The sequence below is a fragment of the Oncorhynchus clarkii genome, chromosome 4 (assembly GCF_045791955.1).
Source record: "Oncorhynchus clarkii lewisi isolate Uvic-CL-2024 chromosome 4, UVic_Ocla_1.0, whole genome shotgun sequence".
In the NCBI taxonomy this organism is placed as follows: Eukaryota; Metazoa; Chordata; class Actinopteri; order Salmoniformes; family Salmonidae; genus Oncorhynchus; species Oncorhynchus clarkii.
The window spans coordinates 55383353-55409505 of record NC_092150.1 but is presented as its reverse complement, the minus strand read 5'-3'; the positions used below and the strand labels follow the sequence as shown (position 1 = coordinate 55409505).

The following is a 26153-nucleotide window of genomic DNA, read 5'->3' as shown; positions in this document are numbered from 1 at the left end:
TCGCCATATCTTTAAAAAACATATTTCATATACAACGTAAAGGCTCGAGACTTCCTACCTGTAGAGTGAGCACCTTTCTAGTAAAAATCACAAAATAAAAACCAATATGACATTCATTTTCTATAGCTAATCTCTGACCAGTCTTATGTTAGAAATATTGTTCCAGTATTCACTTGTGAATGTGTTAGAGAAACTCCCCTAGAAAATGTGCATAGTAAATAGCCATGCCACGAGGGACATCAGAGAGCGGTTCAGACTGACAGAACCGTCCCCGGCGGCCAGAGTGCATAATAGGATTGGTAACAGAAATTAACATTAGACCAGAAAACCGGGAGGCGCAAGCTACACGTTTGAAACTTTCCTAAACTCACAAGTACCTAGAAAAGCAAACTTAAGTGGGACCATTCTGCTACTATATCCAAACCATCCTACTCTCATCACCCACTGAGGAATCAGCGACAGGATTGATTAGCCATCTTCCCGAACGAGTGAAAGGAAAATACATCCTGTAGTTCTGTTCAAGACTAGCCATTGGAGCCACGGCCAGAGAGAAGACCCGACCACCTACCTTTCCACGGCGCCATCCCACATAAATGCTTTTACTCCAAGCCGACGCTGGTTCGTGTGTTATTTTTTTTTATCAACGATAAGTGTCCCTTATGGAACCGGGGGGGGGGGGGGGTAGAGACATCTTGTAACAAGCCATCATATAGTGTCAGTCCGCTAGGGACCTGTGTGTTTAGCCTGTGTTTAGTTAGCTAGTAATTCAATTTGTATAGTACTGAATCATAAGGTTGGGGTTTTGCAGCTGCAAGGAGGATACGATGTCATGGTTAGTAAGTTTACTTTATCAATGGAATAGATTTCTACCGTCTAGAGTTTAAGTCGGGAGACGGTAACTCTTTAAAACCGCTTCCTCGGCACCCCAAATCCTAACATGATTCATTTAGAGTCGGCTAACAATTAAACAGTCCTCAGATAATTCAAGGTCACGTCACAACAGTGGTTTGTGGGTTTTAATTTCTGATCTTTTGGCCCATCAGACCTGGATGAATCTGATTTAGGACATTTTTATTTATTTTAAATAACAGAAATTGGGCTGCCTATTTGAAAAACAATGCACATTTAGCATTTCTCACCAACATTACTTTGTCTACTGCAATGGCTTTTATAGCTTGTTAAATGACAGATGTCAAACATGTATATTCAATTACATTGACATGAGGTGAGATGTCCCTCTAAATGGTTCTTAAAATTCTAAATGATCAGACTACAGGCGACCTGAATATTGATCAATTGACTGATTTAACCAAAGTTGCCGAATAGACAGTCGGTATCAACAAGGCAATCATAGTTTTCAAAAAAATAATTAATTTCAAATTAAGAATTTCATGCAATGCGCCAAAGCAATTCTTCCGCTGTCGGAAAGTAGTCACAAAATAAATTCTACACCCATGGGATCGGATTCACACGTAGCTCTACTATACAAAGTAACCTACGCATTGACAGTCTAGGCCTACTTTACATTTGCATCTTTGGGAGGTTAATCATTTACTGCCAGATATTAGCAAAAAGGGAATTGTGAAATCTGAAGACGTTACATTGAGACAAACGCTCACACCAGTACAAAGCCACTTGAGCCGACAGACGATGGTCAGGATTTTGCACAACTATATAGTTGCAGCTGAAGTGACAAATCTGAACTGCCCATTTCATGCACAGCCATGTGAATGTGGTGTCTTCTCCTATGATACAGGCTGAATGTTGTGTTTTTTTAAACTGCTGTGACATTTCTGATTTAATAAACAGCTGCAAAGTTACTCCCGTGTCCACATGGCCAAATTTAGGTTCTTGCGACCATTTCATTAAAAAGGTAAAATTGCGTGGTTTGATAGCATTTTGCAAACCCAATCCCCCAAATGAATGGTTTTGACCAATAAAGTTGCTTCACTACACTGCTTGGTGTAACATGTATCCAGATACTGAAAAGGCACCCGCAAAATAAAGTGTCATTTGCAGCATGCATAATCATAAGTCCATTACAATGTAGGAAAAATAAGTCATCTTTCAATAGTTACCCAATTTAAATTCTTGAGATAAAAATTAGGCCAGCGGTGTCCATCTGTGGCAAAGTGCTCACCCAAATCAAAAATGTAGTAATTTTTTTTTAAATATGAACATTAGCTAGCAAGCTGCTACACTTGACCGTGGTATTTGTTCATGTTTAGCAACTCCCAATTAGCGCATTCCTCTAGGACAGGAAATTCCATTGAAAGCGGCGTCCTGTCAACTGATCCTATTCCGTTTCAAACATCCATGCTGCACAGGCGTGTGAACCATCCTTTATGTTTAGTGCAATAACTGTTTTCAACACAAGAGGTCACTTGTGCCTGAAGTCAACCCAAAACCAACAAGTATTCAGTCAGTGTTAAGAGCAGTTGTATGAAACCAATCGGAAAGGCAAGCTAAGCTTGCCAGTCGCTCTTGACTTCCATTCGACTGACCATCAGTTCGGCTGAACACTGAACTGTAGCAAACCAAAAGGATAATATTGAGTAAAAAGGTGTAGGTAACGCCAACAACCTTTTCACACGCGAGTTCCAAATATCTTCAACAGTCGCCCCAGCAGTGGGAGTTGATTTTATGCGCGTGACGTCACAATGCACTCCCTGCTCCAAAATGTGCACAGTTAACCCGCGCTGACCTCAAACCAAGGCACACTACCTGCTAATTTTCTATAGGCCGTTTCAACTTCTAATTTTCTAAGTTTCACAAAAGTAGCCCATTTCACTGTTGCAGACCATTTCTATTTGAGAATTTAATGAGCCGGACAAACTTTCCTTCAAAAGAAACTCCAAGCACTTCCCCAGATCAGGTATACAGGCCTTGCACATTTATTGCCTCCCTTACAAATAACTGTGGACATGCGTGCATTCCTTTCAAAGTGCCTTATTTTCTGCGTAACGCGTTGTCGTTTCTACTGTAGCGTACCGTAAGTATTATGTACTTTCTATTCATGCTTTCTGATTCTTGTCTAGATTGTAATGACACATGTGTAAAACACTTTTGAAGGTGGTACTGCATATGAGCTAATGCTAGCGCCATACAATGCAGTCGGGTTATCACGTAAGCATCTGTCAGACTCGACTGACTTATGGTGATCTCAACTGGAGTACCCCCATTGTCTTGAACGCACTGAAGTCGTTAGTTGATTTGAACACGGCATCAGTGTAAACTATGGTACCTCAGGGTTGCCAGATCAGACCCCCCTTTCCAGGGGTATTTAGCTTAGAAAAACTGTTGATAAATCCCCCATCTTAGTAATATTTCCTGCATCATCCTCTCCACAATACCTTCCCCCCCAAGGACTTAGCTCAATCCATTTTTTGGGGGGTTATATCTTGCAACTCTGTGTAGCTTTCGAGCTACGGTTGTATTCGGGGAGGTGACAACAATTGGCTTTTTGATTGGTTAACTGTAAACTACTTGTCATGTGTACGCCGTAACAAGTACAAAGATTTGTCACATGCTGAAGTGGCCAAACTAAGTTAAGATCTCAGGCAACCGGCGCAGTGAACGGCATGTCATATTTTCTAAACTAGATTTACATGGCTCCCTTGTACCGCATCACATTGAAAAACAAGTCAACCTGTTATTTAGACTAGATGATAACGTTAACATTTAAGGTGGAATAAAGTTGTGAAGACCTTTATTTCTCATCAGTACAAAACATTGTTTAGATGCTTTTCAGACAACGCGGTTTAGAGTCGTTTGTTGCAGCATGCGTTCCGTTGGTACGCTGCAAGGACCACAAAAAATGTGATCGTACGCGCCAGATTTGGGTGGCGATCTGGTGACAGACCGCACACGGCTTTTTAAGCATTGTGACCACTCAGGACCTATGGATGGGGGCATAGCCACGGTAGCCAAAGTAAATGGCCTGCCAAGCATGATAGGTTGCTAATTACTCAGGAACCACACCTGTGGAATAACACTTGTTAAGGCCCAAAAACAACTTGTTACCCATTAATGATGAGATTCCACCGGGGTCGGGAGTCGCGGTCCTCGTTGAGGGTGGCCCAGCAGTGGTCAAGCACCAGCGCTACCTTGGGGTCAGAGGACGTGGTCAGCTCCACCTCAAAGTGCAGAGGCTGTCTCAGGTACCTCACCACTGGATAGTCCTCCTCCTGGTGGAACATGTTATACGAGGCGTCTGGAACACAGAACAAGACAACCGGGGATCGTGTTCAGTGGGCACCATCTGAACTTGTCCATTAAGAAACGCTCGTTTATCATATCCTGTTGTGCCCCGATGAACACAAGTCATTTATAGCCAACACTACCCCCCCAAAATCAGCTCCTCACCGTTACTCCATAGCCACACTTGTAGCTCTCAGAACGCAAGGCTTACATTTTTTGGGAATCGTTTTGTAAAGGAGACCTTCCAAGATTCTTTTAGAGGCTAGGGGTCAAGTTGAAATTCTGAATTTGCGCACGCTTACCCTGAGCGAGTCTCATTCTGACCATTTGTCGACCCGTCCCGGTCTCGACAAAAGGCTCTTGGTCCCGTGGCCTGGTCAGGAAGGCCAATGTGCGAGTGGTGTTGGCCACGTAGTAGCAGGAAACCTTTAACCTAAAAAGAGGGATGTAGGCAACTTCAAGCAGTGGAGTGGACACACTGGAAGTAGAGGCACATTTTCCCTGTATACAAAGCATTGAGCAATTGGTGAAGAAAAAAAAAAAACCCTATAAAAGCCAGTGCCACAATTGTGATGCGTAATACACTTACTGATATTCCTCCTCTGAAGACGCCGTGGCATTCAGCTTCACCTCAAGTTCATCTGGCAAGGAGATTTCGTTCTCATACAGCATGACATTGTTGATAAACTGTAGTAGAGGGGAATTGCTTATTACAGCCTGCAGACGCAAGAAGTCCGTATCACCTCAGGGTAATCGTAATTTTACCTTCCTGGTGGTGCCACAGGAGTTCACAGTGAAGTGGAAGTAGGCGAAGCGATCGTCGCTGTAGGTGGGACCACAGGCGGGGTCGCTCAGGGTCAGCTGACCGGGGTTCAGACCGGGAGCAGACTCCACCTTCACCGCCAGCGCAGTCATCGTTCCGTTAGAGAAACACTCTTGGAGGTGGGGGAGCAAAAGACAGGTAGCCATCAGACCTGGGTTCTGTATTTGTGACACTTCATTGAGCTTGAACCAATGGAATAGCACCAAAAGTGCAAACCATGCCCATCTGTGGCACTACTATTAGACTCACAGTATTTGCAAGGAACCCAGGTTTGGTAACCATGTCAAACGACTATTTATCGGAAGCAATTGTTTGAGAACCAACCAGTCAGCGTTTTGAGGAAGCTGCAAGCCAGGGAAAAGTATTTGATGGTCATGTTGTTGTAAGGATTCAACAGAGCCACATCCAGTCTGCTCCTGACAGAGGACGAGTGAACCGACTGGGAACCAATGGGAGAGTTCATTAGTCCAATATCGTATGCATGTATACAGGGTAAGGAAAGCAGCAATTTAGGTTAACATGTTTTGGGAGAGCGTCGTACCTCAAACACTGCGTCCGGCGAAGAGAAGGGCAACGTGATGGTGAAGTCTGCGTCGCCCTCTGTTAAATACTGTTGAGCAAGCTCATGGTTAAGCAGCCGCTTGCCAACCAAGACCACGAAAAAGGGATCTTGGTTCCTGTAGTCCACAGTGATGTGGAAGTTCTCCTGATCACAGTTGCCAGTGACTGAGGGTGGCACTACAAGGACAAACAGGGTTGTGTTCATTAAGCACAAAAAACAGGAAGGTACTACTTGAACTTGTCCAAGAAGAAGCCCTTGTTTTGCAACGGTGGGCCTGAATAAACACGATCCTGGCAAATCAGGAACAGGACAACGGGGTCCAAATACTCTAAAGCTTAACATTTTCTTTGTAGAGAGACCGCATAGGAAAAACCTACAGTATGGCTAGTTGGGCTTCCACTGACAATTTCCTTTCAGGGCAATCATTAACGAGAGGAAACCATTCAACAGTAGTTTGGCGTAGTCCAGAGACATACCAATGTCCAGCAGTACAGCGTCCACAACGGCAGAGTGAGAGAAAGGAGCGTACTCTGGAAAGACGACCAGGCCGTAGATCAGCTGAAGAGTGAAGGTTGTGACACCTTGTTCCGCCCTTCTCTGTAGTGAAGTTAAAAGCATTGGTCAATTGATACAACAATAATGCTAACAGAACCTTACTCAACATCAAGTGACAAGTACATATGGGGACTATTAAAACAAACTATATACTTAAAGTAATGTTGCCCTCATTCCTCTAAATCAAGCACTATTGGCAACTGCCAAAATAATGGAAACACTTGAGTAAATGAGGGATACAAAGTACATTTGTGCCATTATTTCTATTTGGTTGGTGGCCCACTTATTAGGGCATGTACAAATCACTGCGTGTGGCTTTGCATTTAACAGAAACACACCTCCTTGACGACCACCGGGTCTGAGAAGGGCACCTCCATCCTGAAGGTCTTCAAGGTGTTGTCCGGGGATCTCTGCTCCTGAACATTGAAGCCTCTGGCGTTGCACTCTGCAACAGTTAGCACCATGGTGGGAAAGGTGATGTTCAGCAGCTCCACATCAAGGTTGAAGGTCCCCAACTCAAGCACAAACACTGCCTGCTCAGGAACTGTGTCTAAGGGCGTGTGTTCATTGGCAAACAAAGGAAAACATTTTGAAATGCGGTACAATGGAAGTTGAAAATTGACATTTGTTTTTGGATAAGTCTGGGTATTGCCTCCCCGTTTCAGTACATTTTCTTCTGTTTCGTGCCTAATGAACAACCCAGGCATCCCAAATTACCATAGGCACTGTTTAACTAAACCAGACTCACAGTTGCGAACTTGTGGAGGCCTGGCCATCGGAGGTGTTGTGATAGGGAAGAGGACTTTGTAGCTGGTGTCCTCGTGTGCGACCTCCTCGATCCACAGCAACTCAAGCATGGGCTCAATGGTGTAAGTGACAAAGTACTGGTCATCCTGAATATGGCTCTGTAAGGGAGACGAGTGATGCAGTCAGGCTGTAATACACAATTGGAGTGCAAAAACAGGTCAATGTTCCTTATAAGCCAGAAAGTTAAATACAATCATTCTACCGCTTGTCTTTTAGCCGCTCGTAATTTAAGACAAAATATCCAAAGGAAAGTATTGTTTACCAGACTTTAGAGAGCTGGTAGGTATACGCTTGTCAACTTGCATTTCCGGCGGTGTGCATTTTCAAAGCAACTGACACGCAAAGTAAAAACTCGCACAATATGTAAACAGCAGCCGAGTGTTGCTTGCATTCAGTTGACAGTGGCAAAGCTACCGTCTCCCTAAAAAGTCCGGTAAACAATACTTTAGTGTGGATATTTGGTCTCAAATGTCAAGCGGCTAAAGGACAAACTGCAAAGACAAGCGGTAGAGTATGTTTAAGTGTCATTTTATGCAGCATTCACACAATTTGCAATCCATTGTATATTAGCCTGATTAAGCAGACAATTGCTCAATAAGAAACATTTTACACAAAACAACGTTTCTAGGAGTTTACCCATGAGAGATGGCAAAGGGTTACTGGAAAGCACTGAAGGCCCTACAAATAAGATTTAGAAATTAAACAGGAACATTTTACTCATCCAACGCTGACCTTGAAATAGCCGCCAACAGCCCCCACCGGAATTTCAACAATAATATGAGCCTCCGTGACTAAAACCGAGTAGTTTCTGGCAGCCATTTCCTCAGTGTCCAGCCTCTTAGCGTCAATTCCCATGTACACCTCCAACATAGTGAAGGCATCAGAGGAGAAAAGTGGGTCTATGTGCTTGGGCATGTACCAGGTGATCACTTCTGGAGTAAAGACCACTGCCTCTGCAGTGACACAAGAAGCCAAGTGCACATCATAACAGAACATTTTGCAACTGAAAACAAATGTGCCATTATTTGGAAACAGTTCACCCCAAAACATTTTCCCAACTGAACACTACATAACACAAATGAAAGTCTTGTCTGGAGCCAATTAAGAACTGGGTTTAAAGGATCTTAAATGATTTCACACTCAACCTGGTGTTGGACAAACAGCCGTGGCATCTACTCGAGTAACCAGCCACTTCTGCTCAAAGAAGGTTGAGGTTGAGAGCACCCGCATCGGAACCCCAGCTACCTGTTCAGGGGGCAACCACACCAGGGCCGTGTTCAGTAGGGCAAACCGTATTAACAATATGTTGCAGAGTTCAGGTAGGGCCACGCTTTCCAAATGTTTGCTCTACTGAACATGACCCAGTTCATGGAGGAAGTCAGCTTACATTCTGGAGGTATGTTTCCTCTGCATTATGGGGGCTTCTTAACACCAGCCGTGTGGGAGTGTTGACTATCGCATAGCCCTTTCTTTGGACCTCATCCACATTCATGACCTTCTTGCTAGGACTAAAGACGACTGCTGTCATTTTGTATCCTGAAGCAACAGCCTGTCTCAGGAAATGGAAACATGAATTAAACAAAATTGTCAAACGCACATTTTGTTTAGCGCCATCCTGTCATGTTGTAGTGAAATTACAGAAACTGAAATATGGCTACCTCAGTTCCTCTCCGGAAGTTGGCGCTCCTTGCTTTCGGGCCCCCAGTGGGCTGTTCGGGGACGGTTTGGATGTCTGGAAGAGTCCTTCTGACAGACACCTAGAGAAGAAAGGCCATTATTCCCTATGCATTTTCTCCCTCCCAGACAATAGGAAATCAAGGGCCAGTTCTCAATCTGTCCACTCGCCTCCTTAAATGCATTGAGAATAGGCCAAGATTCCTCACCTCTAAAGTTGTCCTATGTGCATTTTGAAGAGGCGAGTGGAATTGAGAGAGAGAGAGACAAGACCTCTACGTTGTGTCGCAGAAGAAATGAAACACTGGACAGTTGTAGCTCTAGACAGATGATTTATACAGGCAGTACGACAAGCTCGACTGTAAACATGTCCATTAGGGCATGCTCTGCTCACTTGCCTCCATGTAGTTGCGGTCGCACAGAATCTCTCGGGAGGTCCAGGGGGTGTAGCTACAGGTTTTGCCCACTCTATACACAGGGTCTTCAGTCATGTGGTTTCCTGGCAGCCTGAACTGCATGACCAAGCTGAACATCTTATCATCCTAAAATGAAGGGGGAAGGGAAAAAAAGCCTTTCATTATATAGCAAAAAAACAAATAATTTAGGTGACATTCATGCAAGTTATAGACTGTGGCAAAATTGGCTATATGAATGCAGCTGCCACTGTATTGAAGCCACACTACAGAAAGTTGGCTGGCCCTCTGAAAGCCCTCCATAAACTTCTGCTGTACCTTCCGTCATCGTTAACTTAGAGGTAAGATATACCAGACCCAGGGGTGGCCACAGAGTTCGGTAAAACTGCTTCAATGTTTCTGGCACCGTACTACTAATAACCTCCATGCTCTAAAATTGTATGAATTACCACCTCTACGGCAACTCGGGCTTATTGAGGACCTTTTTACTGAAGAAGGTGTTTGTTTTCAATGATTTCATTTTTCCATCTAGTGATGCAAATATTGACTTGTATCTTTGTGTATACAGGGCTCATCTGTAAAAGAGCCTGGTCTCAGCATGACTCCAGGTCAAAGGTTAAATAAAATGACGTTGCTACATTATGGGTTGCAAATGCAGTGACACTGAAAGGCAAACTGTCCATTTGAAGTTCAAGCAAACACTACAGTTCTTAGGGTTACCATGTTTTGGGAAAAGCAGTTTTGAAGAGAAGCAAAAAACATGGCATTCCCCATGGGGTCAAATTTAAAGCTGAATCCACACTGAGTAGCAAGGCCAGGCGTCAGGTTTATGATGTGTGTGTCATCTGGAAGGGATGGAGATGGTGTGAACACAATAGTTGACGAGCAATATCAAGCCATGAATTATGAAAGGAGAGAAAGAGAATCATGAGAGGCAAACTCACTGAAGACAGTAGCAACCTCTTCAAAAAGAGGAGCGACACTCAAACGAATAACGTTACCAAGGCATTCAGCATGGAGGTCATCTGGAATGGGAAAGGTTAGTTAAAAATATATTGTCAAACGCTTAGTGCTTGAATTTGCAGGGTGCAAAATGCATACTTATAGAAGGTGTCTGTTGTGCTTGTATGCCCACAGCTGCCATCAATAGGCAAAACAACCTGTAAGGCATTTGACAAAATATTATGATTGATTAAGAAGAACACAACTCAAATGTTTGCGTCGCATAAGACTGTTCTAGGCCTGCTACTACTTACCCTGAGCTAAGGAAAAGAACCATTGTAGAACAGAATTGTTTCGATAAAATGCACAGCTACAGAACCTAATATTTGACCCAAGGTGTGCAGCCTACAGCCCAGGGGTATGCAACTTTTACCCTCTGACAAAGGCTTCCCACACTCAGTCACCTGAACCCCAAAGGGCTGCACATTTTCTTTTTATTCCCCTAGCCCTACAAAGCTGATTCAAATAATCAATCAGCTTTGTTAATCTGAATCAGCTGTGTAGTGTTAGGACAAAAACCTAAATGTACACCAAGTTTGGGAAACGCTGCCCTGCCCTGCAAGGGCCGCGGCTTTTGTGGAGCGATGGTTAACTGTTGTCTGTGTTCAACGGGTCCCTGGTTCGGGACAGAAGTAAAACTGTTACACGGGCACCATTTCATTTGTCATCGATCGCTAGGCCAGGCTTTTTATTTTTCATTACGCAGACATAAGCACAGTTGACACCATCGAGGTGCGGATGTTTACTTTCTACACTAGTTTATTTCCTCCAGTTTCGTCCGACGAGCAGATTGTAGTGGTAAAATAAAACTGGATAGATTTTTAATGGAATCCTAAGCATCACTCCAGTCAAAACGATCTCTGCGAACGTTCGATTCCATTCATTTGCTATGGGCTCGCGCTAGTGTTCCAGCTTAGTCAACGTTCTTATTTAGCCGTTTTTCAGTCTTGGGTGAATTTTTCAGCCTTGGGTGAATAAGAACGACGAGAATAATCAAGTCTATAGTTAATCTACTGGCAAGTCTGATGTACAACTACTAACATACCGGTACATAGTGCTGTGTAATGATATGATATGCTATGTGGTTCGTAAGGACATCGTAGCTAACAAATTGTCAGCCAACGTAACGTGTAAGGTAGCATATTTAAACAGTCATTACATTGGTCTTTAGGGCAAATCTGGTCTGTGATAGGGGGGAGGGGATCACACCTAGTGTTAGGGTTGCGTCAATTCGAATCTGGTATCAGAACAAGTTATAACACTGAGTCACTGATTGCACTCTATGTACTTTTATTAGCTAAGCAATAAATGGCAAATGCAACTTTCGTATATACGGGCTCACTGTAATACCACGCAGGGCAGAACAGGGAACTGTCAGGATGTACATAAACAGCTGTTCTTATACTGTGATAGGCCAACAGACGGGTTGGAACTATGTCTATCACAGTAGAGGCTGAGTGTGGTTTAGACTTGCTCAGCCTATCGCAGGCGCTCAGGCTGGTCCCCGCCTCTTGGCGCTTCTTGGAGTTCTCCCTCCGTCGATGTATAGATTCTTACTGTTCTGGTATCACCCCCTAGTTATAACAGTTGCTCAGTTCCTGCTATTGTGTTGTTCTGTATTTTTCCATCTCAGTTAAACCTCGTGATGACCACCCCTCCCTATACCTGATTAACCACAACTTTGTAAGATACAGGACAAAGCATCTGCCGGGCTGTTATCTACAGTTTTGCAACATGCAGCAGTCTCAGCATGTTGCTCAGTTCTTGACACACACACACAGACAACTGCTGTTCAAACAATTCAATCTTACGTGATATAGTAGTAGGTTATAGAGCATAGACGTAAATCCAGCTCGGCTATTAGACTATTCAACCTTTACTAAAGAATAGTCTATTGTTCAGCTATTAGCCCAACTTGCAACATATTGCTGTTCCCCTCTCATTCCTTTCCCTCTTCCACGCGTCATCATTCTGCTCCCGAGTGGCTCGCTTGTGGGCGTGCTGGCAGGATAGGGCAGCGTCTTCAGTTGCGAGTCAAGAATTCTGCATACAGTAGCACGTTTGTATGAAGGTGTGGTTTTTCACAGGCAAATTGTCTTTTTGTCAAAATCTAAAATAATTGTTCTGAAAGCCACTTTTTTCCCCGACACAAAAGGAAGTCATAGCGGACACCTACGAAGATGGCATCTCAGGTAAGCAGCACTGGGCTGTATTGACTTATCCTAAAAAATGACACGTGCTGCTTTAGATTGAACGGTCATATCTCAGTTATTGCTTTCTTCACATTCAGAGAGCGAGCTGACCAAGGGGGTCGAAAATGTAGATATTGCCAGATGTTCACTGTGTGAGGACCAGCCCGTGGAAGCTTTATTGCTGGCAAAAAGTGTCCATAACCAGAAGTAATTAAACTGTTCTGTGTTCTTTTTCTCCGTGGAATCTGTCTCGCTTGCATGAATTAAAAAACCCTTAAGATGTCAGCTGCTAATTTTCAGATTTACACCACATAAACATTTCCACTGGACTATCTGTTGCTGCCAAGTCATGGGTTAGCCTTGCAATAACCAAGTGGTGAGAAACACAGCCCTCTATTTAAAATGTTTCAGGTACACTTTGAAAGAAGATACTGTATGTGACGCAGACACCTATTGGCATTATCTTCTATTGTTTGTCCTCACGGGTCTGTTTTTCAGCTTAAAGTACTTGTGTGTGTGGTGTCCGCTATCCCTCTCTCCCTAAATCCTCTAGGTTATCAGCTGTTTTGTTGAACCCCTCCCGCATCTGAAATGGCTGACAGAGGGCATGTTCTGATCATAGAGATGATGTCACTTGGTTGAGTCAACTGGAAGTATTATTAGAGATGCTTTACATTGAAATCCCAGAGTTAATGATCCAAAGTCAGTTTTGCATTTCACCTCCTGATTTAAGATGACTGACCGTGTTAGAATAAAAAGGTTTAATCATGCTCTGGTCTGCATGTATGTTTTGATGTGAGAGGAATCCAGTCCTGACAGCGCAATTGGGATGAACTGAGAGAATATTAGGGAAGCACTGTCATTCATGAATCATATGCTCTCTCTCCCCCCACCTCATCTAATGCACACCATATGTGCATTGAAGTAGAGATTTGCCTTCCTTTTAACTAGGCATGTCAGATAATGACAGCCTAGGAACTGCCTTGTTCAGGGGCAGAAGGACAGATGTTTACCGTTTCTGCTCAGGGATTCGATCTTGCAACCTTCTGGTTACTAGTCCAACGCTCTACCCACCTGCCCGCCCAAGATTGAACTCTTACAATTAAAATGCACTTTCAATAAAGCGTTTCACATTCTCCACTGGTTGAAACACTCGTGTCCTCAGATGAGTTAGATCTGCATAGGTTTTTTTCCTGTATATATGAATTAAATCAATCATGTATAGTTAGTGTAATCATTGATATCACAGGAGCAGTAAACGCTGTTGTAGTGTAATACATACATGCAGACACCGCATCATTTGATATGACTGAAAAAGAATGTGTCAGTCATACCTGAACCGTATTCAATGTACAAGCTACAATATGGGAATCTCACGCGTGGTAATAACTAAAATACGTGTGTGTATAGGTCTTGCAGCCGTCGCACAATAAAGGTATTCTACTCTAGGCTTCATTAATGCCATTCAGACTTGAGGTTCATGGATTGGTATGAATATTACTTCAGAACTTTACGTTTAAGGTCCATACCCAGATAGGCAACAGTTATTTTTAATCCGACACTAAGTAAATAGCTAGCCATGTTACTTCAGCTGCAAGGCAAGCTTACACAATTGTGCAGTCAATGCTTTAGCCAGCTAGATTCTTTTCACGTCAGATGACAAGCCTACTACATGCGCCTTGGTATTAAATGCAAATCAGATACAATTAAGGTAGTCCAACGGTTAAGATTGTTTTATATAGAACACTTTATTTGACATGTTAGAGACATTACACCCAAAGAATGTATCCAGGAGAAACATATAAATGACGCTCCTCAAAGAGGTCTTTGACATGTCGTTGTCCTGTTGAGAGAGAGAGAAGCTATTAGTTCAGTTATGGTCTGCCAGGGTCTGAAAAGCATAAAACAAGACCAACCTCTTTTCGGGCTGTCCTGATTCACACATTGTCCACTACAGGGGCCGCCAGAGGGACTACTGGCATCACAGATGACCACATCACAATGGACAAAGACCTAGGAATCAAAGATTTGAATGTGTCAGATTTAAAAAAATATATATATATAAAAAAGGGAGGATTGCCACTCACACAAAATTAACCAATAAAGATTGTTACCTGGCCACTCGGCTCACCCGCATCCTCGGCGAAGGAAAACATATAGATCTCAAAGCGTTTGAAGTGAGGGGGGAAGTGGACCCTGGCGTCAGCTACCACCGGATGGAAGACCACACGGTATGGATCACCGGGGTTCTCACAGCTGCCAGTGTAGAGAGAGGGACTAAGTTAGTGACAAGAAAACGCTGCAAACCCCAACCGCCTTGTAGCGGTGTCATGAATGTCCTGTAAGGATCAGATCAATTTACAGCAGAAGTGGGTTCTTTCTCCCCCTCCAGTATGAACTAAAGGAATGTCTTTGTTAACAGGCTTTTCCCACCAAAAATCGCCATATCTTTAAAAAACATATTTCATATACAATGTAAAGGCTCGAGAATTCCTACCTGTAGAGTGAGCACCTTTCTAGTAAAAACCAATATGACATTCATTTTCTATAGCTAATCTCTCTGACCAGTCTTATGTTAGAAATATTGTTTCAGTATTCACTTTTGAACGTGTTAGAGAAACTCCCCTAGAAAATGTGCATAGTGAATCATAAGGCTGGGGATTTTGCAGCTGCAAGGAGGATACGATGTCATGGTTAATAAGTTGACTTTATCAATGTAATAGATTTCTACCGTCTAGAGTTTAAGTCGGGAGACGGTAACTCTTTAAAACCGCTTCCTCGGCACCCCAAATCCTAACATGATTCATTTAGAGTCGGCTAACAATTAAACAGTCCTCAGATAATTCAAGGCCACGTCACGACAGTGGTTTGTTGGTTTTAATTTCTGATCTTTTGGCCCATCAGACCTGGATGAATCTGATTTAGTACATTTTAAAGAACAGAAATTGGGCTGCCTATTTGAAGAAAAAAAATGCATTTATTTTCTGTCAACAATATTACTTTTGGTCTACTGCAATGGCTTGTTAAATGACGATTGTCAAACATGTATATTCAATTACATTGACATGAGGTGAGATGTCCCTCTAAAATGGTTCTTAAAATTCTAAATGATCCAGAATGGTCAGACTACCTGAATATTGATCAACTGACCGTGGTTTAACCAAAGTTGCCGAATAGACAGTCGGTATCATCAACAAAGCAAAAATAAGCACTTCATTTTAATTAAGAATTTCATGCAATGCGCCAGAGCAATTCTTCCGCTGTCGGAAAAATTGGTCACACAATAAATTCTACACCCATGGCATCGGATTCACACGTGGAGGACTTCTGTGAAGGGCGCAGCTCTACTATACAAAGTAACCTACGCATTGACAGTTTAGTCCTACTTTTTAAATGTGCATCTTTGGGAGGTTAATCATTTACTGTTTAACTGCCAGATATTAGCACAAAGGGATTTGTGAAATCAGGATTTTGCACAAAGATATAGTTGCAGCGACAAATCTGAACTGCCCATTTCGTGCACAGCCATGTGAATGTGGTGTCTTCTCCTATGATACACAAAACATTCAGCCTGTTTTTTTAAACTGCTGTGACATTTCTGATTTAATAAACAGCTGCAAAGTTACTCCCGTGTCCACATGGCCAAATTTAGGTTCTTGCGACCATTTCATTAAAAAAGGTAAAATTGCGTGGTTTGATAGCATTTTGCAAACCCAATCCCCCAAATGAATGGTTTTGACCAATAAAGTTGCTTCACTACACTGCTTGGTGTAACATGTATCCAGATACTGAAAAGGCACCCGCAAAATAAAGTGTCATTTGCAGCATGCATAATCATAAGTCCATTACAATGTAGGAAAAATAAGTCATCTTTCAATAGTTACCCAATTTAAATTCTTGAGATAAAAATTAGGCCAGCGGTGTCCATCTGTGGCAAAGTGCTCACCCAAATCAAAAATGTAGTAATTTTTTTTTAAATATGAACATTAGCTAGCAAGCTGCTACACTTGACCGTGGTATTTGTTCATGTTTAGCAACTCCCAATTAGCGCATTCCTCTAGGACAGGAAATTCCATTGAAAGCGGCGTCCTGTCAACTGATCCTATTCCGTTTCAAACATCCATGCTGCACAGGCGTGTGAACCATCCTTTATGTTTAGTGCAATAACTGTTTTCAACACAAGAGGTCACTTGTGCCTGAAGTCAACCCAAAACCAACAAGTATTCAGTCAGTGTTAAGAGCAGTTGTATGAAACCAATCGGAAAGGCAAGCTAAGCTTGCCAGCCGCTCTTGACTTCCATTCGACTGACCATCAGTTCGGCTGAACACTGAACTGTAGCAAACCAAAAGGATAATATTGAGTAAAAAGGTGTAGGTAACGCCAACAACCTTTTCACACGCGAGTTCCAAATATCTTCAACAGTCGCCCCAGCAGTGGGAGTTGATTTTATGCGCGTGACGTCACAATGCACTCCCTGCTCCAAAATGTGCACAGTTAACCCGCGCTGACCTCAAACCAAGGCACACTACCTGCTAATTTTCTATAGGCCGTTTCAACTTCTAATTTTCTAAGTTTCACAAAAGTAGCCCATTTCACTGTTGCAGACCATTTCTATTTGAGAATTTAATGAGCCGGACAAACTTTCCTTCAAAAGAAACTCCAAGCACTTCCCCAGATCAGGTATACAGGCCTTGCACATTTATTGCCTCCCTTACAATTAACTGTGGACATGCGTGCATTCCTTTCAAAGTGCCTTATTTTCTGCGTAACGTGTTGTCGTTTCTACTGTAGCGTACCGTAAGTATTATGTACTTTCTATTCATGCTTTCTGATTCTTGTCTAGATTGTAATGACACATGTGTAAAACACTTTTGAAGGTGGTACTGCATATGCGCTAATGCTAGCGCCATACAATGCAGTCGGTTATCACGTAAGCGTCTGTCAGACTCGACTGACTTATGGTGATCTCAACTGGAGTACCCCCATTGTCTTGAACGCACTGAAGTCGTTAGTTGATTTGAACACGGCATCAGAGTGTAAACTATGGTACCTCAGGGTTGCCAGATCAGACCCCCCTTTCCAGGGGTATTTAGCTTAGAAAAACTGTTGATAAATCCCCCATCTTAGTAATATTTCCTGCATCATCCTCTCCACAATACCTTCCCCCCCAAGGACTTAGCTCAATCCATTTTTTGGGGGGTTATATCTTGCAACTCTGTGTAGCTTTCGAGCTACGGTTGTATTCGGGGAGGTGACAACAATTGGCTTTTTGATTGGTTAACTGTAAACTACTTGTCATGTGTACGCCGTAACAAGTACAAAGATTTGTCACATGCTGAAGTGGCCAAACTAAGTTAAGATCTCAGGCAACGGGCGCAGTGAACGGCATGCCATATTTTCTAAACTAGATTTACATGGCTCCCTTGTACCGCATCACATTGAAAAACAAGTCAACCTGTTATTTAGACTAGATGATAACGTTAACATTTAAGGTGGAATAAAGTTGTGAAGACCTTTATTTCTCATCAGTACAAAACATTGTTTAGATGCTTTTCAGACAACGCGGTTTAGAGTCGTTTGTTGCAGCATGCAAGGACCACAAAAAATGTGATCGTACGCGCCAGATTTGGGTGGCGATCTGGTGACAGACCGCACACGGCTTTTTAAGCATTGTGACCACTCAGGACCTATGGATGGGGGCATAGCCACGGTAGCCAAAGTAAATGGCCTGCCAAGCATGATAGGTTGCTAATTACTCAGGAACCACACCTGTGGAATAACACTTGTTAAGGCCCAAAAACAACTTGTTACCCATTAATGATGAGATTCCACCGGGGTCGGGAGTCGCGGTCCTCGTTGAGGGTGGCCCAGCAGTGGTCAAGCACCAGCGCTACCTTGGGGTCAGAGGACGTGGTCAGCTCCACCTCAAAGTGCAGAGGCTGTCTCAGGTACCTCACCACTGGATAGTCCTCCTCCTGGTGGAACATGTTATACGAGGCGTCTGGAACACAGAACAAGACAACCGGGGATCGTGTTCAGTGGGCACCATCTGAACTTGTCCATTAAGAAACGCTCGTTTATCATATCCTGTTGTGCCCCGATGAACACAAGTCATTTATAGCCAACACTACCCCCCCAAAATCAGCTCCTCACCGTTACTCCATAGCCACACTTGTAGCTCTCAGAACGCAAGGCTTACATTTTTTGGGAATCGTTTTGTAAAGGAGACCTTCCAAGATTCTTTTAGAGGCTAGGGGTCAAGTTGAAATTCTGAATTTGCGCACGCTTACCCTGAGCGAGTCTCATTCTGACCATTTGTCGACCCGTCCCGGTCTCGACAAAAGGCTCTTGGTCCCGTGGCCTGGTCAGGAAGGCCAATGTGCGAGTGGTGTTGGCCACGTAGTAGCAGGAAACCTTTAACCTAAAAAGAGGGATGTAGGCAACTTCAAGCAGTGGAGTGGACACACTGGAAGTAGAGGCACATTTTCCCTGTATACAAAGCATTGAGCAATTGGTGAAGAAAAAAAAAACACCCTATAAAAGCCAGTGCCACAATTGTGATGCGTAATACACTTACTGATATTCCTCCTCTGAAGACGCCGTGGCATTCAGCTTCACCTCAAGTTCATCTGGCAAGGAGATTTCGTTCTCATACAGCATGACATTGTTGATAAACTGTAGTAGAGGGGAATTGCTTATTACAGCCTGCAGACGCAAGCAGTCCGTATCACCTCAGGGTAATCGTAATTTTACCTTCCTGGTGGTGCCACAGGAGTTCACAGTGAAGTGGAAGTAGGCGAAGCGATCGTCGCTGTAGGTGGGACCACAGGCGGGGTCGCTCAGGGTCAGCTGACCGGGGTTCAGACCGGGAGCAGACTCCACCTTCACCGCCAGCGCAGTCATCGTTCCGTTAGAGAAACACTCTTGGAGGTGGGGGAGCAAAAGACAGGTAGCCATCAGACCTGGGTTCTGTATTTGTGACACTTCATTGAGCTTGAACCAATGGAATAGCACCAAAAGTGCAAACCATGCCCATCTGTGGCACTACTATTAGACTCACAGTATTTGCAAGGAACCCAGGTTTGGTAACCATGTCAAACGACTATTTATCGGAAGCAATTGTTTGAGAACCAACCAGTCAGCGTTTTGAGGAAGCTGCAAGCCAGGGAAAAGTATTTGATGGTCATGTTGTTGTAAGGATTCAACAGAGCCACATCCAGTCTGCTCCTGACAGAGGACGAGTGAACCGACTGGGAACCAATGGGAGAGTTCATTAGTCCAATATCGTATGCATGTATACAGGGTAAGGAAAGCGAGGCTAGCTGCAGCAATTTAGGTTAACATGTTTTGGGAGAGCGTCGTACCTCAAACACTGCGTCCGGCGAAGAGAAGGGCAACGTGATGGTGAAGTCTGCGTCGCCCTCTGTTAAATACTGTTGAGCAAGCTCATGGTTAAGCAGCCGCTTGCCAACCAAGACCACGAAAAAGGGATCTTGGTTCCTGTAGTCCACAGTGATGTGGAAGTTCTCCTGATCACAGTTGCCAGTGACTGAGGGTGGCACTACAAGGACAAACAGGGTTGTGTTCATTAAGCACAAAAAACAGGAAGGTACTACTTGAACTTGTCCAAGAAGAAGCCCTTGTTTTGCAACGGTGGGCCTGAATAAACACGATCCTGGCAAATCAGGAACAGGACAACGGGGTCCAAATACTCTAAAGCTTAACATTTTCTTTGTAGAGAGACCGCATAGGAAAAACCTACAGTATGGCTAGTTGGGCTTCCACTGACAATTTCCTTTCAGGGCAATCATTAACGAGAGGAAACCATTCAACAGTAGTTTGGCGTAGTCCAGAGACATACCAATGTCCAGCAGTACAGCGTCCACAACGGCAGAGTGAGAGAAAGGAGCGTACTCTGGAAAGACGACCAGGCTGTAGATCAGCTGAAGAGTGAAGGTTGTGACACCTTGTTCCGCCCTTCTCTGTAGTGAAGTTAAAAGCATTGGTCAATTGATACAACAATAATGCTAACAGAACCTTACTCAACATCAAGTGACAAGTACATATGGGGACTATTAAAACAAACTATATACTTAAAGTAATGTTGCCCTCATTCCTCTAAATCAAGCACTATTGGCAACTGCCAAAATAATGGAAACACTTGAGTAAATGAGGGATACAAAGTACATTTGTGCCATTATTTCTATTTGGTTGGTGGCCCACTTATTAGGGCATGTACAAATCACTGCGTGTGGCTTTGCATTTAACAGAAACACACCTCCTTGACGACCACCGGGTCTGAGAAGGGCACCTCCATCCTGAAGGTCTTCAAGGTGTTGTCCGGGGATCTCTGCTCCTGAACATTGAAGCCTCTGGCGTTGCACTCTGCAACAGTTAGCACCATGGTGGGAAAGGTGATGTTCAGCAGCTCCACATCAAGGTTGAAGGTCCCCAACTCAAGCACAAACACTGCCTGCTCAGGAACTGTGTCTAAGGGCGTGTCTGTTCATTGGCAAACAAAGGAAAACATTTTGAAATGCGGTACAATGGAAGTTGAAAATTGACATTTGTTTTTGGATAAGTCTGGGTATTGCCTCCCCGTTTCAGTACATTTTCTTCTGTTTCGTGCCTAATGAACAACCCAGGCATCCCAAATTACCATAGGCACTGTTTAACTAAACCAGACTCACAGTTGCGAACTTGTGGAGGCCTGGCCATCGGAGGTGTTGTGATAGGGAAGAGGACTTTGTAGCTGGTGTCCTCGTGTGCGACCTCCTCGATCCACAGCAACTCAAGCATGGGCTCAATGGTGTAAGTGACAAAGTACTGGTCATCCTGAATATGGCTCTGTAAGGGAGACGAGTGATGCAGTCAGGCTGTAATACACAATTGGAGTGCAAAAACAGGTCAATGTTCCTTATAAGCCAGAAAGTTAAATACAATCATTCTACCGCTTGTCTTTTAGCCGCTCGTAATTTAAGACAAAATATCCAAAGGAAAGTATTGTTTACCAGACTTTAGAGAGCTGGTAGGTATACGCTTGTCAACTTGCATTTCCGGCGGTGTGCATTTTCAAAGCAACTGACACGCAAAGTAAAAACTCGCACAATATGTAAACAGCAGCCGAGTGTTGCTTGCATTCAGTTGACAGTGGCAAAGCTACCGTCTCCCTAAAAAGTCCGGTAAACAATACTTTAGTGTGGATATTTGGTCTCAAATGTCAAGCGGCTAAAGGACAAACTGCAAAGACAAGCGGTAGAGTATGTTTAAGTGTCATTTTATGCAGCATTCACACAATTTGCAATCCATTGTATATTAGCCTGATTAAGCAGACAATTGCTCAATAAGAAACATTTTACACAAAACAACGTTTCTAGGAGTTTACCCATGAGAGATGGCAAAGGGTTACTGGAAAGCACTGAAGGCCCTACAAATAAGATTTAGAAATTAAACAGGAACATTTTACTCATCCAACGCTGACCTTGAAATAGCCGCCAACAGCCCCCACCGGAATTTCAACAATAATATGAGCCTCCGTGACTAAAACCGAGTAGTTTCTGGCAGCCATTTCCTCAGTGTCCAGCCTCTTAGCGTCAATTCCCATGTACACCTCCAACATAGTGAAGGCATCAGAGGAGAAAAGTGGGTCTATGTGCTTGGGCATGTACCAGGTGATCACTTCTGGAGTAAAGACCACTGCCTCTGCAGTGACACAAGAAGCCAAGTGCACATCATAACAGAACATTTTGCAACTGAAAACAAATGTGCCATTATTTGGAAACAGTTCACCCCAAAACATTTTCCCAACTGAACACTACATAACACAAATTAAAGTCTTGTCTGGAGCCAATTAAGAACTGGGTTTAAAGGATCTTAAATGATTTCACACTCAACCTGGTGTTGGACAAACAGCCGTGGCATCTACTCGAGTAACCAGCCACTTCTGCTCAAAGAAGGTTGAGGTTGAGAGCACCCGCATCGGAACCCCAGCTACCTGTTCAGGGGGCAACCACACCAGGGCCGTGTTCAGTAGGGCAAACCGTATTAACAATATGTTGCAGAGTTCAGGTAGGGCCACGCTTTCCAAATGTTTGCTCTACTGAACATGACCCAGTTCATGGAGGAAGTCAGCTTACATTCTGGAGGTATGTTTCCTCTGCATTATGGGGGCTTCTTAACACCAGCCGTGTGGGAGTGTTGACTATCGCATAGCCCTTTCTTTGGACCTCATCCACATTCATGACCTTCTTGCTAGGACTAAAGACGACTGCTGTCATTTTGTATCCTGAAGCAACAGCCTGTCTCAGGAAATGGAAACATGAATTAAACAAAATTGTCAAACGCACATTTTGTTTAGCGCCATCCTGTCATGTTGTAGTGAAATTACAGAAACTGAAATATGGCTACCTCAGTTCCTCTCCGGAAGTTGGCGCTCCTTGCTTTCGGGCCCCCAGTGGGCTGTTCGGGGACGGTTTGGATGTCTGGAAGAGTCCTTCTGACAGACACCTAGAGAAGAAAGGCCATTATTCCCTATGCATTTTCTCCCTCCCAGACAATAGGAAATCAAGGGCCAGTTCTCAATCTGTCCACTCGCCTCCTTAAATGCATTGAGAATAGGCCAAGATTCCTCACCTCTAAAGTTGTCCTATGTGCATTTTGAAGAGGCGAGTGGAATTGAGAGAGAGAGAGACAAGACCTCTACGTTGTGTCGCAGAAGAAATGAAACACTGGACAGTTGTAGCTCTAGACAGATGATTTATACAGGCAGTACGACAAGCTCGACTGTAAACATGTCCATTAGGGCATGCTCTGCTCACTTGCCTCCATGTAGTTGCGGTCGCACAGAATCTCTCGGGAGGTCCAGGGGGTGTAGCTACAGGTTTTGCCCACTCTATACACAGGGTCTTCAGTCATGTGGTTTCCTGGCAGCCTGAACTGCATGACCAAGCTGAACATCTTATCATCCTAAAATGAAGGGGGAAGGGAAAAAAAGCCTTTCATTATATAGCAAAAAAACAAATAATTTAGGTGACATTCATGCAAGTTATAGACTGTGGCAAAATTGGCTATATGAATGCAGCTGCCACTGTATTGAAGCCACACTACAGAAAGTTGGCTGGCCCTCTGAAAGCCCTCCATAAACTTCTGCTGTACCTTCCGTCATCGTTAACTTAGAGGTAAGATATACCAGACCCAGGGGTGGCCACAGAGTTCGGTAAAACTGCTTCAATGTTTCTGGCACCGTACTACTAATAACCTCCATGCTCTAAAATTGTATGAATTACCACCTCTACGGCAACTCGGGCTTATTGAGGACCTTTTTACTGAAGAAGGTGTTTGTTTTCAATGATTTCATTTTTCCATCTAGTGATGCAAATATTGACTTGTATCTTTGTGTATACAGGGCTCATCTGTAAAAGAGCCTGGTCTCAGCATGACTCCAGGTCAAAGGTTAAATAAAATGACGTTGCTACATTATGGGTTGCAAATGCAGTGACACTGAAAGGCAAACTGTCCATTTGAAGTTCAAGCAAACACTACAGTTCTTAGGGTTACCATGTTTTGGGAAAAGCAGTTTTGAAGAGAAGCAAAAAACATGGCATTCCCCATGGGGTCAAATTTAAAGCTGAATCCACACTGAGTAGCAAGGCCAGGCGTCAGGTTTATGATGTGTGTGTCATCTGGAAGGGATGGAGATGGTGTGAACACAATAGTTGACGAGCAATATCAAGCCATGAATTATGAAAGGAGAGAAAGAGAATCATGAGAGGCAAACTCACTGAAGACAGTAGCAACCTCTTCAAAAAGAGGAGCGACACTCAAACGAATAACGTTACCAAGGCATTCAGCATGGAGGTCATCTGGAATGGGAAAGGTTAGTTAAAAATATATTGTCAAACGCTTAGTGCTTGAATTTGCAGGGTGCAAAATGCATACTTATAGAAGGTGTCTGTTGTGCTTGTATGCCCACAGCTGCCATCAATAGGCAAAACAACCTGTAAGGCATTTGACAAAATATTATGATTGATTAAGAAGAACACAACTCAAATGTTTGCGTCGCATAAGACTGTTCTAGGCCTGCTACTACTTACCCTGAGCTAAGGAAAAGAACCATTGTAGAACAGAATTGTTTCGATAAAATGCACAGCTACAGAACCTAATATTTGACCCAAGGTGTGCAGCCTACAGCCCAGGGGTATGCAACTTTTACCCTCTGACAAAGGCTTCCCACACTCAGTCACCTGAACCCCAAAGGGCTGCACATTTTCTTTTTATTCCCCTAGCCCTACAAAGCTGATTCAAATAATCAATCAGCTTTGTTAATCTGAATCAGCTGTGTAGTGTTAGGACAAAAACCTAAATGTACACCAAGTTTGGGAAACGCTGCCCTGCCCTGCAAGGGCCGCGGCTTTTGTGGAGCGATGGTTAACTGTTGTCTGTGTTCAACGGGTCCCTGGTTCGGGACAGAAGTAAAACTGTTACACGGGCACCATTTAATTTGTCATCGATCGCTAGGCCAGGCTTTTTATTTTTCATTACGCAGACATAAGCACAGTTGACACCATCGAGGTGCGGATGTTTACTTTCTACACTAGTTTATTTCCTCCAGTTTCGTCCGACGAGCAGATTGTAGTGGTAAAATAAAACTGGATAGATTTTTAATGGAATCCTAAGCATCACTCCAGTCAAAACGATCTCTGCGAACGTTCGATTCCATTCATTTGCTATGGGCTCGCGCTAGTGTTCCAGCTTAGTCAACGTTCTTATTTAGCCGTTTTTCAGTCTTGGGTGAATTTTTCAGCCTTGGGTGAATAAGAACGACGAGAATAATCAAGTCTATAGTTAATCTACTGGCAAGTCTGATGTACAACTACTAACATACCGGTACATAGTGCTGTGTAATGATATGATATGCTATGTGGTTCGTAAGGACATCGTAGCTAACAAATTGTCAGCCAACGTAACGTGTAAGGTAGCATATTTAAACAGTCATTACATTGGTCTTTAGGGCAAATCTGGTCTGTGATAGGGGGGAGGGGATCACACCTAGTGTTAGGGTTGCGTCAATTCGAATCTGGTATCAGAACAAGTTATAACACTGAGTCACTGATTGCACTCTATGTACTTTTATTAGCTAAGCAATAAATGGCAAATGCAACTTTCGTATATACGGGCTCACTGTAATACCACGCAGGGCAGAACAGGGAACTGTCAGGATGTACATAAACAGCTGTTCTTATACTGTGATAGGCCAACAGACGGGTTGGAACTATGTCTATCACAGTAGAGGCTGAGTGTGGTTTAGACTTGCTCAGCCTATCGCAGGCGCTCAGGCTGGTCCCCGCCTCTTGGCGCTTCTTGGAGTTCTCCCTCCGTCGATGTATAGATTCTTACTGTTCTGGTATCACCCCCTAGTTATAACAGTTGCTCAGTTCCTGCTATTGTGTTGTTCTGTATTTTTCCATCTCAGTTAAACCTCGTGATGACCACCCCTCCCTATACCTGATTAACCACAACTTTGTAAGATACAGGACAAAGCATCTGCCGGGCTGTTATCTACAGTTTTGCAACATGCAGCAGTCTCAGCATGTTGCTCAGTTCTTGACACACACACACAGACAACTGCTGTTCAAACAATTCAATCTTACGTGATATAGTAGTAGGTTATAGAGCATAGACGTAAATCCAGCTCGGCTATTAGACTATTCAACCTTTACTAAAGAATAGTCTATTGTTCAGCTATTAGCCCAACTTGCAACATATTGCTGTTCCCCTCTCATTCCTTTCCCTCTTCCACGCGTCATCATTCTGCTCCCGAGTGGCTCGCTTGTGGGCGTGCTGGCAGGATAGGGCAGCGTCTTCAGTTGCGAGTCAAGAATTCTGCATACAGTAGCACGTTTGTATGAAGGTGTGGTTTTTCACA

The 26153-nt window shown here is 43.6% G+C and overlaps 2 protein-coding genes across 2 annotated transcripts in view; both read right to left on the bottom strand.

Annotated features, from left to right (window-relative positions):
- The window catches only part of LOC139408004 (uncharacterized), a 36712-nt gene extending 26303 nt beyond the window's left edge, over window positions 1-10409 (bottom strand). Inside the window, exons 1-18 of the mRNA XM_071151848.1 lie at window positions 10291-10409; window positions 10136-10194; window positions 9979-10059; window positions 9755-9879; window positions 9020-9163; window positions 8606-8704; window positions 8335-8496; window positions 8093-8192; window positions 7680-7900; window positions 6889-7045; window positions 6479-6690; window positions 6062-6182; window positions 5565-5761; window positions 5348-5462; window positions 4966-5135; window positions 4790-4887; window positions 4503-4633; window positions 4024-4213 (exon numbers count right to left, since the gene is read on the bottom strand). Coding sequence (XP_071007949.1) covers window positions 4024-4213; window positions 4503-4633; window positions 4790-4887; window positions 4966-5135; window positions 5348-5462; window positions 5565-5761; window positions 6062-6182; window positions 6479-6690; window positions 6889-7045; window positions 7680-7900; window positions 8093-8192; window positions 8335-8496; window positions 8606-8704; window positions 9020-9163; window positions 9755-9879; window positions 9979-10059; window positions 10136-10194; window positions 10291-10313 — 2405 coding nt within the window. The 5' untranslated portion in view covers window positions 10314-10409. The remainder of the gene's footprint in view (window positions 1-4023; window positions 4214-4502; window positions 4634-4789; window positions 4888-4965; window positions 5136-5347; window positions 5463-5564; window positions 5762-6061; window positions 6183-6478; window positions 6691-6888; window positions 7046-7679; window positions 7901-8092; window positions 8193-8334; window positions 8497-8605; window positions 8705-9019; window positions 9164-9754; window positions 9880-9978; window positions 10060-10135; window positions 10195-10290) is intronic.
- Window positions 10410-13974: 3565 nt separating this feature from the next.
- On the bottom strand, window positions 13975-24440 carry LOC139407732 (uncharacterized). The gene is made up of 21 exons (XM_071151586.1): window positions 24322-24440; window positions 24167-24225; window positions 24010-24090; window positions 23786-23910; window positions 23051-23194; window positions 22637-22735; window positions 22366-22527; window positions 22124-22223; window positions 21711-21931; window positions 20920-21076; window positions 20508-20731; window positions 20091-20211; window positions 19594-19790; window positions 19365-19479; window positions 18983-19152; window positions 18807-18904; window positions 18520-18650; window positions 18041-18230; window positions 14343-14484; window positions 14145-14241; window positions 13975-14071 (listed from the first exon to the last, which is right to left on the bottom strand). Exons 1-21 carry the CDS (start codon window positions 24342-24344, stop codon window positions 13998-14000), a joined length of 2730 nt encoding a protein of 909 aa, XP_071007687.1. The 5' UTR covers window positions 24345-24440; the 3' UTR covers window positions 13975-13997.
- Between the last annotated feature and the right edge of the window lie 1713 nt (window positions 24441-26153).

Bases quoted from the DNA above. Each gene is read 5' to 3' on its own strand.
- LOC139407732 (XM_071151586.1), bottom strand. From the start codon at position 24,344: ATGGTTCTTTTCCTTAGCTCAGG. The intron at 23,911-24,009 runs GTGAGTTTGCCT...CATCCCTTCCAG, and splicing joins AGAGGTTGCTACTGTCTTCA to ATGACACACACATCATAAAC. The intron at 23,195-23,785 runs GTAACCCTAAGA...CCTTCATTTTAG, and splicing joins ACTGCTTTTCCCAAAACATG to GATGATAAGATGTTCAGCTT.